Consider the following 14037-nt stretch of genomic DNA (forward strand, 5'->3'; position numbering starts at 1 on the left):
TATATAGGAGTTCATACGAGATCTAGCTAGTTGATAAAATATAAGGAGAGATATGTTTTAAAACATTAAAATTTAAAAAAAGAATAAAGATGGCGGCTACCGCGCTAATGAATTACACTTTACCGCCAAAAGTAATTAAATGTTCCAGAAATAGAGAGATATCCAAATATTAAAATAAAAAAAAAAAGAATAAAGATGGCGGCTACAGCGCTGATGAAATTACACTTTCCCGCCAAAAGTAACTGAATATTCCAGAAATAGAGAGAAATATCCAAATATTAAAATAAAAAAAAAAAAGAATAAAGATGGCGGTTACTGATGAATTTTCACTTTCCCGCCAAAATTAATTGAATGTTCTAGAAATAGAGTGGGAGTTGCATTGTCGAATGTGGTTTGAAATTTCTTTGGAGTGCAATATTGTTCTAATGTCCTAATTCCTGCAGGTTTTGTTTCTCCTCTTCTTCCCGCTGCAGCGCTTCTCGTTCCGCTGCTATCCTGGCGTGCTGCTCTGCTATTACTTTGAACAGTTGTGCGTGCTTCGCTGACGCAAGCGCTACAGCCGCTGACTGGCGGGGAGTTGAGTCGCCTGAAGGGAATACAAGAAATAACATTTAGGAAAATTACTCTATATAATATGATGACAATGACAAACGTACATGGCGATAGTTGGTTTTCATTTAATGTTAAACATAGACATCCATATAAGTAAATAAACTGGCTTTTTAAAAAAAATAAAAATTAGTTGAGTTTAGGTTGTCTATTTGCCAGTTTTTCTCAATTGAATCTATATATTGAACTGAACGGTAGTGAAAAATATTAATACAAAAAACTTGATATAAACATAGCTAATATCACATAATATACATTTCAATTTACACTATCAATGCTATGGGATACAAAATACTCCTTAAAAACTCCAGGCAAATCCAGAAGGTTGATTTGTATATATTTTAATAGTTTTTAATTTAATTTAATTTATTTATTAATTTATAATTGCACATGCATATACATAAATTTACATATGATAAATCAATACACATGGACTCTGTTTAAAGAGTTGGCAATTTCGTAGATGACTCATTCCTAAAATGAAATTTAAAATTCAGATCTGTTGTAGTGTCCAGTTAGCTCCTATAGTACGTCTGTTAAAAAATCTTTTATTGTATAGTAAGTTTTTTTCGGCCAGTAGTTCTTTAAGCCTTGTTTTAAATAAATTAATTTTATCTTCATGTTTTATGGTTTCCGGGTGTTTAATCTCATCATTATGTTCATTACAGTGTCAATGAATCATGCATTAGATCTATTGTATTGATTGAAAAGTATCCATTACAAATTACTCATTAAATATTACATGGCATTTCCAAGTAGTAACAAAGTAATGTTTGAAGGCCTCGGTAGTTTAGCGGTTTACTTCCGCCTTACTTCCGATGGTCGCGGGTTCAATTCCTACTGAGTGATGAGTCTAATTGTTTGTATTGCTCTAATAATCTAAATACATATAACTCAAAGGTGACTGACTTAGCGATCTATCAACGCACAGCCCAAACCACTGGACGGATCGGGCTGAAATTTGGCATGCAGGTAGATGTTATGACATAGGCATCCGCTATGAAAGGATTTTGATTAATTCTACCCTCAAGGGGATAAAATGGGGGATGAAAGTTTTTATGAAACTTTGTCAATTTTAAACCGATCGGGCTGAGACTTTGCATGCATAAAGCTACTATGACGTACATCCTCTAAGAAAGGATTTTGATAAATTCCACCCCTAAGGAAATTAATTAACGCGAGCGAAGCCGCGGGCAAAAGCTAGTGATATATTTATTGTCGAAATGCCTGTTTGAATTGTCCTAAGTTATTATTATTAGTATTATTAAATAAAAAATAAGTTAGGTGACACGCGAGCGTCGTAAATTATAACTTGTATGTTCGTATTGTAATTACGTTATTAACTATACAATTATCGACACGACAATGTCACATCTAACACTTTGTCATTTAGCAACTCGTTACAAAGTAAGCGGAAATTATACTGTAATTGTTTTACAATGTATTTCTATTCTATTTAGCATAGTGGTACGTGATGATTTGAATGCTCAGATGGTAGGTGATGTTGCGGCTTGAATGCTCAGATGGTAGGTGATGTTGCGGCTCGAATGATAGATGGTAGGTGTTGATGGCTTCAGCAGATTACAGAGTTGTTGAAAATGATAGAATTTGCTTACTATCTTAAATTAAATGGTAAATATAATATTAATTACAAATTTGGTGGAGTGAAGAAATATACTAATTATAATAATATATAATAATTATATCGATCGAATGATTTTTAAATTCGCTGAGTAACGTAACAGACTTGAAATATCAACCGATTGATGTAACGTACAATTTGTTCACTCATCCTAATTTGTAATTTATAATATTATTTACCAATTAAATTCAAGAAATCATTTATTCACCCCGTAATCTGCTGATCTACATCTACCATCTATCATTCGAGCCGCAACATCACCTACCATCTGAGCATTCGAGCCGCATCACTGTGCATTGATAGATTACTATGTTAGTCACCTTTGAATTATATATATTTAGATAAATCTTTCTCTTGAAACACTCTAATAAAAAAAACCGCTTCAAGATCCGTTGCGTGGTTTTAAAGATTTAAGCATACATAGAGACGGACAGACAGCGACAGCGACTTTGTTTTATACTATGTAATGATATGTATTTTACATATCTCTCTTTGATAGGGTGATAGACTTGACACCAAACAATGACTTCTATGAAAGAAATGACAACGATGGTGAGTTTTTAAACGAATTATTATTATTACAATCGACAGTTCTAACTTTCCATCTGTTAGGTCATTACTTTTTTTATCAATTTGCTTATGTTGATTATCATTTTGTTCGTTACCCAATGGATGAGGTTGGTGTGCATGCTCCTCAGCAATTTTAGCATACAGCCGGTAGTGTTTGTCTTTAGCTTGCGCCACAGACTCAGAGTCAGCTGGATGTTCAGGAGGAGCATCGTTCAGGATCGGGTGGAAGCCTTCCTTGTCTGCTATGTAGTCCACAGTGCGGACCTTCTGGCGAGGGTCCACGTAGGAGAATGAGCCTGAAAGGAATTGAACAATTCGATATTATTTCATACTAGCTGACCCACGTAACTTCGTCACACTTATATTTATCGTTATATTTCGCTCAATTTACATAATATCTTATAAATTATAGCGTATGTGTTATTCTCATGTATAAGCTATATTACTGTAAAGTTTCATCAAGATCCGTTCAACAGTTTTTGTGTGAAAGAGTAACAACATCCATAATTACATCATTACGCGTTTATATTATTAAGATTGTATAGTAACAAACATTTGTATTCATGAGTATGATTGTTTGTATTGGTCTGGGTGTTTAATATGTATATAATGTATATATTTACAAATAAAAATTTAACTGTGTATTTATATCAGTTGACAAGTACCCATAACAAAAGCTCTGCCTAGCTTGGGACTAGATTGTGTTGTGTGAATTATCCATGAGTATTGTTATTATTGCGTAGTAGTATAAATATACTCAAGTTTTGCTGATCTTTGCACTTGTAGTGTTAACCACACTTAAATGGCCGATACTAAGTGTATATTTTTTTCGGACTACTCTAATGCTGTTGGCCGCAGCTGGCCTTTACAGCTTCACCGGACGTTAGGGGGCGAGTGCAGATGGCACTCCAAACCAAGGAAGGACTTATGGAGCGGCTGAAGGCCAACTCCTGCCTGACGGATACGACTTTAGTCTGACACCACTAGGGGTTCGAACCTCGACACAGGCCGTCGTAATATCGATCCCCGTTTGAATTGGACGGAGGATCGATCGGAGGGGAGTTTAATAAAATATATACAACTACAGCTACTTATACTACTGCAGAATTGCCAGCAATTTTTTGTGTATACCCAAAAAATAATTGTAAATTTTCTAGTAACAACCTTCAGCAGTTTTCAATTATTTAAAGTGGTGATGATGGTCGTTCTGGTGGTACTGCAGGATGTTATGGGAACAGAATAGATCTCCGACCTCGTGGTTATGTGGTTTACAGTTTTCTGGGAATAATCCCCGATTTTCCTCGGAGAACCTCCCCCGATGGTAACACTAATGCGTAACTTTGCACAGTTGAATATTGGGGGGTCGCCGATCTCCGCAAGGAGTTATTCGGGAATATTTCCTAAACTCCAAAACCTTGTGCAGAAATCAGTTTTTAGGTTTCACTCCCATACTATGGGATTCACAATTGCATAACTTTTGGCGTTTGTTTCACTAAAATAGTAGTTGATCTGTACATATCAACTATTATGGGGTGTTTTTTTATTATTATTAAATGCAAGCATCTCACCTCTAATGACTCCACTGCCGTCACTAACTTCGGTATGCTGTCTATCAGCATGACCAGGGTACCTGCCGGCCGTGTAAGAGAACACATAGGGCTTCGGTGGCGGCGGCTCCGTCGTGTGGTCTTCCTGAAGCTGCAGATGAGACACGTCGCAGCTGGATAACACCACACTGGATAAGATGAGCAGCGTGTGATACAGCATCTGGAGTTTATGTTATGGATAACATCAGTTTCTTATTTTAACTGTAATGTGAATGTCAGTTATTTACTAAATGTATCTAATATATTAGAAAATTTTCCTGTCACAGGTTTCGAATTTATACTCCTCAGAAACGGCTTGACCGATTTTGATGAAATTTTTATGTATATTGAGTAAGTCAGAGAATAGGTTTACAATTAATTTTTATACTCCTAAGTGTTAAGGGTGGTCCACGAGAAAAATTGTTTTTTCATTCTTTCGACAATTGTTTTTATTTTTACTCTTTTATTATGTGGATTTGTAGTTTTTTTACCAAAACTTCGTAAGTAGGTAACTTCGTAGCCCCAGTTGTCGTACTATTTGCGTATTTATGTCCATCTGTTTATTATTGCTTGATATATATAGCAATACAGTTTAAGTCTTGTATTTTTACACACAACCCTAAATTTTCACTCTTCTATCATCAACCCCTATTTTTATAGCGTTGTTAATTTATAGGGCTAAACGTTTGCCGGGACAGCTAGTATTATTATATTATTATTTGTAGGCGTACATAATGTTTTGCGATTATTATAATTTTTCTTTTTATTATTTATTATCTTTTTCTCATAGACATAATTTTGTTTTTAATTGTATAATGTCTATTTTATAAAGTTAATGTATGCGTATTTTTTAATTGTAATATATGTGCGTCCGTACTGTGGGCCCAACTGAAAATCAGCGCCGGAATCTATGTTTCCAGCATTATGTTGAGTTGTGGTCCACACTGACTCTGTTTTTTTAATGTGTATATTATTCCTTGTGCACATGTCATTACTGTATAAAACGAGTTAATAAATTCTATTCTATTATTTTGTTTAAATCCGCTACCATTAGCATGTGTGACATCACAAATATTCAGTGCGGAAACCTGACCACCGTTACGGGAAGCGTTACGATCTTCCCCACTAGTGACCAAACTTCGACCGTTATCAGATCTACACCCGTTGCAACACGTGTATCGACTCTAAAATTTTGACAAGTCAAAAATTTTAAGTACTGTACATCAAAAATTTTTGCATGTAGTGAAACGTTGACAATTTGAAATTACAAACAGATGTTTAAACTCTATTTCTTTATATAGATAAGGAAATCCTCCATAAATAAAGGTCCATAATGACAAACATTTGGCTGCGAGTTGCGCCAAAATAAAGGAAAATATTAATATTGGACGCTGTCCGAACATTTATTTGTAATCGTTTCAAAGCACTAGAGTCAAGAAACTTATAAAATTTGTTTTCGTTGCTTTTGAATCTTGTATTAAGTGATAATAATAATTTAAGCACAAAATATTTTGCATTCTTTATCTTTTTTTAGCATTATATATATATATAAATGACTTTGTTTGTTTGTTTAACTTTTCTGCATTAATAATTTTATTTAACGGTTTTGTTTTCGTACAATTCTAATGCTGTTGGCCGCGGCTGGCCTTTACAGCTTCACCGGGCGATAGGGAGCGAGTGAAGATCACTCGCCCCCTATCGTTCGGTGACACCCGAGAATTGGTTCAAACCCCTAGCGGTGCCTCAGACTAAAGTAATATCCGTCAGACGGGAGTTGGCTATCAGCCTTCATAAGTCCTTCCGCGAGTTTGGAGTGCCATCTGCACTCGCCCCCTATCGTCCATGAAGCTGTAAAGGGCTGTGGCCAACAGCGTTAGAGTAGTCCGAAAAAAAAGAAGAATCTCGCAACTATAGAAAACAAACTGTTACACCACCCCTTGAGGCCCCCCTCCGATCGATCCCCCGTCCAATTCAAACGGGGATCGAAAATACGACGGCGAGGGCCGAGGTTCGAATCCCTAGTGGTGCCCTCAGAAGGGAGTTGGATTTCAACCGCTCCATAAGTCGTTCCTTCGGTTTGGAGTGCCATCTGCACTCGCCCCCTATCGTCCGGTGAAGCTGTAAAGGCCAACAGCATTAGAGTAGTCCGAAAAAAAACAATTGAGGCCGTAAAAATGTTTCTACTTACATTTTTTATCTATGCTTATAATTCAAATTCTGTTACTAAATAAAACTGATACACTACAAGCACACAAAAACCGCGTTTACACTACAACAAGTGCACCATAGAAATATTAGTTTTGCATTAGATGAGTCTGCCATAGAACCCGTTCCGCGACCTTTGATGTGTCTTGCGTCACATTCAATAGGATCCGCTTCTGACCTGACTATAGTAAACATGTGACTATAAATTATTGGCTCAACAACATTTATATTTGACTAGCTGTACCCGTGAATTTGTCCGCGTGGATTTTACTTTATTGGTCTAAAATAAAAGTAGCCTAAGTTACTCCTAATTACATCAGCTGTCAAAAAATGTCCCGTCAAAATCGGTCCGGCCATTTCAGAGATTAGCCGTAACAAACAGACATAAAAAATGTAATGTATGTAAAAAATGTTATTAGCCGGAACAAACAGACAGACAGACAAAAATTGTAAAAAATGTTGTTTTGGTGTATGTACCGTATTTATATTCATATGCATGTAGTAAAAACCGGGTAATTCAATATTACAAACAGACACTCCAATTTCATTGTCTATATGATTATTTTATTTATTTATTTCAGGCAACTAGGCCCATATTATAAATACCATATAGACTAACATGCATATGAGTTAATATTATAAAACAAATATATTGCTATATTGAAACTGTCTGTTTGTATTAAATCGTAAGAATTATTATGTAAACACAACACGTGTATCCACAGCGCAAAATCATTATAATATCCGTATCATCATTACATAGTATAAAACAAAGTCTTAAATCTTTAAAACTACGCAACGGATTTTGAAGCGGTTTTTCTAATTGATAGAGTGATTCAAGAGGAAGGTTTATATGTATAATACATGTACACCCGTGCGAAGCCGGGGCGAGTAGCCAGTAATAACTAATATATTTTTTTAAATTGCAATTTCATGTCGTAACGTTTGGAATTTCCTCATTTTATTATCATACTTTATTTCGGGAATAAGATTCCGATATCCGAGAACATTTTAAGGTCTTTGGTTGGGCCAAAGACCTTAAAATGTTCTCGGATGTTTTTTTTATTTATCGCTACGTATTTTGGTATCCACATAAATATTTACTTAAAGTGTGCTTTTTTAGATTTTACAACTTATGAATTTTATTTTAAGGCGTATAAAATCGGGTACTATATTTTAAACGAAAACTAACTGCATGCTGTGATTTTATTATGTTTTTTTAAATTAAATAATACTTTATATTAAGCTGTCAGCGTCGTTTTTATTGTGTTGTGATGTGTGATGTAATAAATGTTATTCTATTCTATTCTATTCTAAATACAGCCCTGTCCGATGAATTTACTGAAATACCATCCTGATCATCTGGATGAATGGCGGTCCTCCACAGTGCGGTTTTCTAGTAACTTTTTGCCTCGCACAACCACATTGTGGAATCACCTTCCAGCAATGGTATTTCCGAACCGATACGATATTGAAACCTTCAAGAAAAAGAGCTTATTCCTTTTTAAAAGGCCGACAACGTACTTGCAATTCCCCTGGTGTTGCGGGTGCTCATGGGCGGCGGTAATCACTTACCATCAGGTGAGCCGCATGCTCGGTTGTCCACTGTGTTATAAAATAAAAAAAAATGTATGCACCACGATGGGCTAACTGACCCGACTTCATCTCATATTATCATTCTCCTATAGGTTATATCGTTAGTGCAGGCAGTTTACCATTGCTATGCACTTAAAAAACTGTCTATCTTCACGCTATCCTACACAGAGTTGGCAGCGACAGCAGATCAAATCAAAATATCTTAATTCATATAGATTTGACATACCATAAGACCTACGTCTTAGGGGCTGTTCAAGTATTACGTAAGCAGATTTATCACAATTATTTACCCCCCATCCCCCGTTGTCAGCAAAAGTAAGCAAAGCTCTTACCCCTCCCCCCATGCTTACGTAAACATCTCTCAATTAATGTATTGTTTTTTTAACAAAGACAATGTGAGGGTTGCCATTCGTGTAAAAAAGTAAATTACGACCGATGACGTAATCATCATACAGACTCCCCCACCCCCATGTCATCCAAAATAAGCAAAGAAAAGACCCCCGCCCCCGATAGTGCTTACGTAATACTTGAACGGCCCCTTATGGTATGTCAAATCTACCATCAGTTAAGCTTAAGAGCTAATGTCGAATTTACACTCAGCCCGTGTGGGCAGGGAAGTGAGCAGTGCGAGAGTGTAAACACTTCCCATGCCATTGGCGCTGCCACTCGCGCTGCCCGGCGCTCCCTCGATTGTCGGTTTTTCGTGCGCGAGTCAAAGGACTGGCAGCGCGAGTGGCAGCGTGTTTTTACATTCAGCCCTCTAGCTCAGTTGTCGCCCGGCAATATTTCCGGCAGCGCGAGTGGCAGGGGAAGCGGCTGAATGTAAACGTAGTATTGAAGAACTAACAAGAAACTCAGCTCTTATTCTTTTTAAATGAGCTTGTACATGATCACAAAAATACAGACTGATTTTTAAACAAAAAATAATAATGTAGTAGCTGTAAACAGAACAGACTAGCCACAAGCAGCACCGTTCACGAGTATGACGATAATTTCGCAATAATGTAGATAATTTACGCATTAGATGTATGGAACTGGTTAATGTAATTGCCTTACCATGCGAATATAGTAGCCATGACCTCATGGTTCCCTCGCATACCGCGCATAGATTATTTCATATCAATTACCGCCCGTCACGACTTACTCCGAAATATAACCATAATTTAAAAAGATAAAACATACTGTAAACGAAGCGGAAACAGCTGTTAGACGAAAGATTTATAAAAAATATATTATGGGAGTATTTTATTACGTATGATTATGGAATGAATGAATATTTTTTGTTTACTTTGCTTTCCGAATTACTCATTCTATTATTAAAAAAAAAAACCTATCGAAATTAAAAAAAAAACCGATCGAAACGACCCGGTGGTTGTGGGTTCTATTGTTCGCACGGTACAAATATTTATATTCATGAATACAATTGTTTGTATCTGTCTGGGTGTTTTCTATGTATAATATGTATAACATTTATTTAAAATATATATATATATATATATATATATATATATATATATATATATATCAGTACTTATATCAGTTGTCTAGTACCCATAACACAAGTTCTACTTACGGACTTGGACTAGATGGTGTTGTGTGAATTGTCTTTTCGTTTTACCTATACACAAACTAAATAAAACTAAAATATCATAAATACTCGATCACAATATTGAAACTTATAATTTAAATTGATTAAGGTCTAATTTCGAATACCTGTTAGTATTGAATATACATCGGTGCATAATAATAGCACAATTTGTTGTACACGAACCACGGCCCTTACTTGTGAACACGAGTCGATGCGAAAATATTCTATAACAATATTTAAATAAACAATATTGAAACTTATAATTTAAATCGATTAAGGTCTAATTTCGAACACCCGTTTGTATAGAATACACATCGGTGCATAATAACAGCACAATTTGTTGTACATGTACCACGGCCCTTACTTGTGAACACGAGTCGATGCGAAAATATTCGACAACAATATTACAAACAATATTGAAACTTATAATTTAAATTGATTAAGGTCTAAATTCGAACACCAGTTAGTAATTAATACAATTCGGTTCATAATAATAGCACAATTTGTTGTACACGAACCACGGCCCTTACTTGTGAACACGAGTCGATGCGAAAATATTCTATAACAATATTTAAACAAACAATATTGAAACTTATAATTTAAATTGATTAAGGTCTAATTTCGAACACCCGTTAGTATTGAATACACATCGGTGCATAATAATAGCACAATTTGTTATACACGAACCACAGCTCTTACTTGTGAACACGAGTCGATGTGAAAATACTCGACAACAATATTTTAACAAACAATATTCAAACAAACAATATTGAAACTTATAATTTAAATTGATTAAGGTCTAAATTCGAACGTCTGTTAGTATTGAATACACATCGGTGCATAATAACAGCACAATTTGTTGTACACGAACCACAGCTCTTACTTGTGAACACGAGTCGATGTGAAAATACTCGACAACAATATTTTAACAAACAATATTCAAACAAACAATATTGAAACTTATAATTTAAATTGATTAAGGTCTAAATTCGAACACCCGTTAGTATAGAATACACATCGGTGCATAATAACAGCACAATTTGTTGTACATGAACCACGGCCCTTACTTGTGAACACGAGTCGATGCGAAAATATTCTATAACAATATTTAAACAAACAATATTGAAACTTATAATTTAAATCGATTAAGGTCTAATTTCGAACACTCGTTAGTATAGAATACACATCGGTGCATAATAACAGCACAATTTGTTGTACACGAACCACGGCCCTTACTTGTGAACACGAGTCGATGCGAAAATGCTCGACCGAGCATATCCAGTTGCCTAACACCGTGAGGCAACACTGATAACATCTAACACGCTGTTGCAATCTATGCTAAGTTTTTTGTACTCAAGTGTACAAGTGATAGTACCCGGAACTGCAGGTGTGTTCTTGACTTGTGACACGCCGTTACAGGGTAAGGTATGAGAGCTATGTTCTTTGGAATCAGGGCTGTCAGTTGTAGAATGTTCGAGAGTTTTGATGTTTTTATTAGAACTTCAACTTGATACTTTTAACAAAGTTCAAGATTAAAAAAATCATTTACTCATATGGAAATTTTAGACCCTTATGAACGTAATTGAGACCTATGTTCTTTGGAATCAGGGCTGTCAGTTGTAGAATGTTCGAGAGTTTTGATGTTTTTATTAGAACTTCACCTTGAGACTTTTAACAAAATTCAAGATTAAAAAAATCATTTATTCATATGGAAATTTTAGACCCTTATGAACGTAATTGAGATCTATGTTATTTGGAATCAGGGCTGTCAGTTGTAGAATGTTCGAGAGTTTTGATGTTTTTATTAGAACATCACCGTGATACTTTTAACAAAATTCAAGATTAAAAATATCAGTTATTCATATTAGGACATTTTAGACACTTATGAACGTAATTTTTTCAATTATATTTTTTTTCCCTACCGTCCAGTACAGTATATAGATGCAATTGCTTGTCAATTGCATCTATATACTGTACTGGACGGTGGACTTGCAAGAAACTCAATTGAATTACTTTTTTTTATAGCCAGATTATTTAACAATATTAATTTATATAGGTGTCTATGTCTAACATTAAATGAAAATCCCGTGCATGAACAATTATTGCCATGCACGCTCGTCATTCAAATAATCGTTTAATGAGTATTGGCTTTGCTCAGTAAATATGATTTAACTTAAAATACATTATAAAAATTATATAAACAAAAATTTTTTATTTTATCTCAGGACTATTCACACAGCGCCATCTAGTTCCGAGTTAAACAAAGCTTGTGTTATGGGTGAATAGTACCCATAACACAAGCTTTGTTTAACTCGGATATAAATGTTATTGCAATGCGAGGAATCGAACCCGCGGTCATCGAATGTAAAGTGATGTGCTAAACCGCTAGACCACCGAGGCCGTCAAAAAATATAAAAACATGGTCACATGAATATAGAAAGTTGTGATGTGAAAATTGTATGTTAAATCTACCGTCAGTTCGGACTGCGCAAAGCGGAATGAGCAAAGAAGAATTGACAAGAAACTTAGCTCTTAGTTTTTTCAAATGAGCTTGAATAATTAAAAAAACACCGATTTCGTTTCAATTTAAATAAAGAGAATGTAGTACCTATATAACATAATCAGACATAATCAGAAATACATAAATACTTATTACATATATACTGCAAACAACACCATATGGCGAAAACAAGCTATAGTATAGAAACTAGGAAATATGTACAAGGGAAATATGAAACCCCACCTCAACATCTAAATAATTATTATGGATATCGAATGTTACAATTAAAATTGCCTGAAATAAAATGCCTCAACATATTAGAGACAAAAATATATATAAATTATTTTGTATAAATTATAGAAAACATTTATTAAAAAGATATAACCTAGAAAATTAATATACATAAAAATCTTGTCCTTAAATTTAATTAATTAAATTATTTAATAGTATTTAATACTTAAATATTGTAAAACGGAATACTGTATTTTATGTGTACGTTAAAATTGTCTAAAATAATATATAAACACTAGCTGTCCCGGCAAACGTTTGCCTTAAAATTAAAAAAAAATAGGGGTGGACTACCCCTAACATTTAGGGGGATGAAAAATAGAATTTGGCCAATTCTCAGACCTACTCAATACGCTCACAAAATTTCATGAGAATCGGTCAAGCCGTTTCGGAGGAGTATGGGAACGAAAACTGTGACACGAGAATTTTATATATAAGATGTACCTATTTAGTAAGTAGATAAGAGTGGACTACGTGCCTGCAGACAAACTCCGACAGGAGTTTTGCAGGATGGTAGAATTATAATATGTAAAATTTGAAAAAAAAGCTTTTTACCTATAAAAAAATACCATAACTATACAATAGTCGTAACCCGTTTAAGCAAGTTTCCTGATAGCACCGAGGTATTATCGAAAAGATAATGAATTTAAGAGTAAACGAAGCTAGGGATCGAAACAATGTATGCATCATGACTACATAGGTCCCTTATTGGTCACTGCAAATTGAATAAACACAGGGCAAACTTGGGCCTGCAAAACAAAATCTGCTGAATTTGCCAAACTGAAGAGGAAACGCCACTACACATCCTATGTGGTTGTAGCCCACTCATGCATAAACGAAATATCTCCTTTGGAAAGTTTACACTCTATCCTGAGGAGATAAAAACTGGTCACTGCAAATTGAATAAACACATGGCAAACTTGGGCCTGCAAAACAAAATCTGCTGAATTTGCCAAACTGAAGAGGAAACGCCGCTACACATCCTATGTGGTTGAAGCCCCCTCATGCATAAACGAAATATCTCCTTTGGAAAGTTTACACTATATCCTGAGGAGATAAAAACTGGTCACTGCAAATTGAATAAACACATGGCAAACTTGGGCCTGCAAAACAAAATCTGCTGAATTTGCCAAACTGAAGAGGAAACGCCACTACACATCCTATGTGGTTGTAGCCCACTCATGCATAAACGAAATATCTCCTTTGGAAAGTTTACACTCTTTTCCGAGGAGATAAAAACCATCGCTCCTAAGAATATCCTTCAATTCTTGTCCCTGACGGGTAGCGGTAGGTAACTCTGAAAAAGGGCGAGCACAATAGATCTATATAGGTCGCAGTGCTACAGATCCAAGCAGCTCTCAATAGTTCAAACCCCTCAATAAAAAAATAGGGGGACGAAAGCGAGACTGTACCACTCAAAGCGGGAAGTGTGGTCACACTACATTTATCACAT

At 35.2% G+C, this 14037-nt stretch overlaps 1 protein-coding gene across 1 annotated transcript; it reads right to left on the reverse strand.

The window, feature by feature from the left end:
• Positions 1 to 275: 275 nt before the first annotated feature.
• LOC131842736 (cuticle protein 16.8-like) lies at positions 276 to 4588 on the reverse strand. Its single transcript, XM_059191300.1, has 3 exons — positions 4390 to 4588; positions 2917 to 3117; positions 276 to 586 (listed from the first exon to the last, which is right to left on the reverse strand). Exons 1-3 carry the CDS (start codon positions 4586 to 4588, stop codon positions 423 to 425), a joined length of 564 nt encoding a protein of 187 aa, XP_059047283.1. The 3' UTR covers positions 276 to 422.
• Positions 4589 to 14037: the final 9449 nt, after the last annotated feature.

This window comes from Achroia grisella, unplaced genomic scaffold (assembly GCF_030625045.1).
Source record: "Achroia grisella isolate CSIRO2021 unplaced genomic scaffold, CSIRO_AGI_Agris_v1 utg2470, whole genome shotgun sequence".
NCBI classification, from domain to species: Eukaryota; Metazoa; Arthropoda; class Insecta; order Lepidoptera; family Pyralidae; genus Achroia; species Achroia grisella.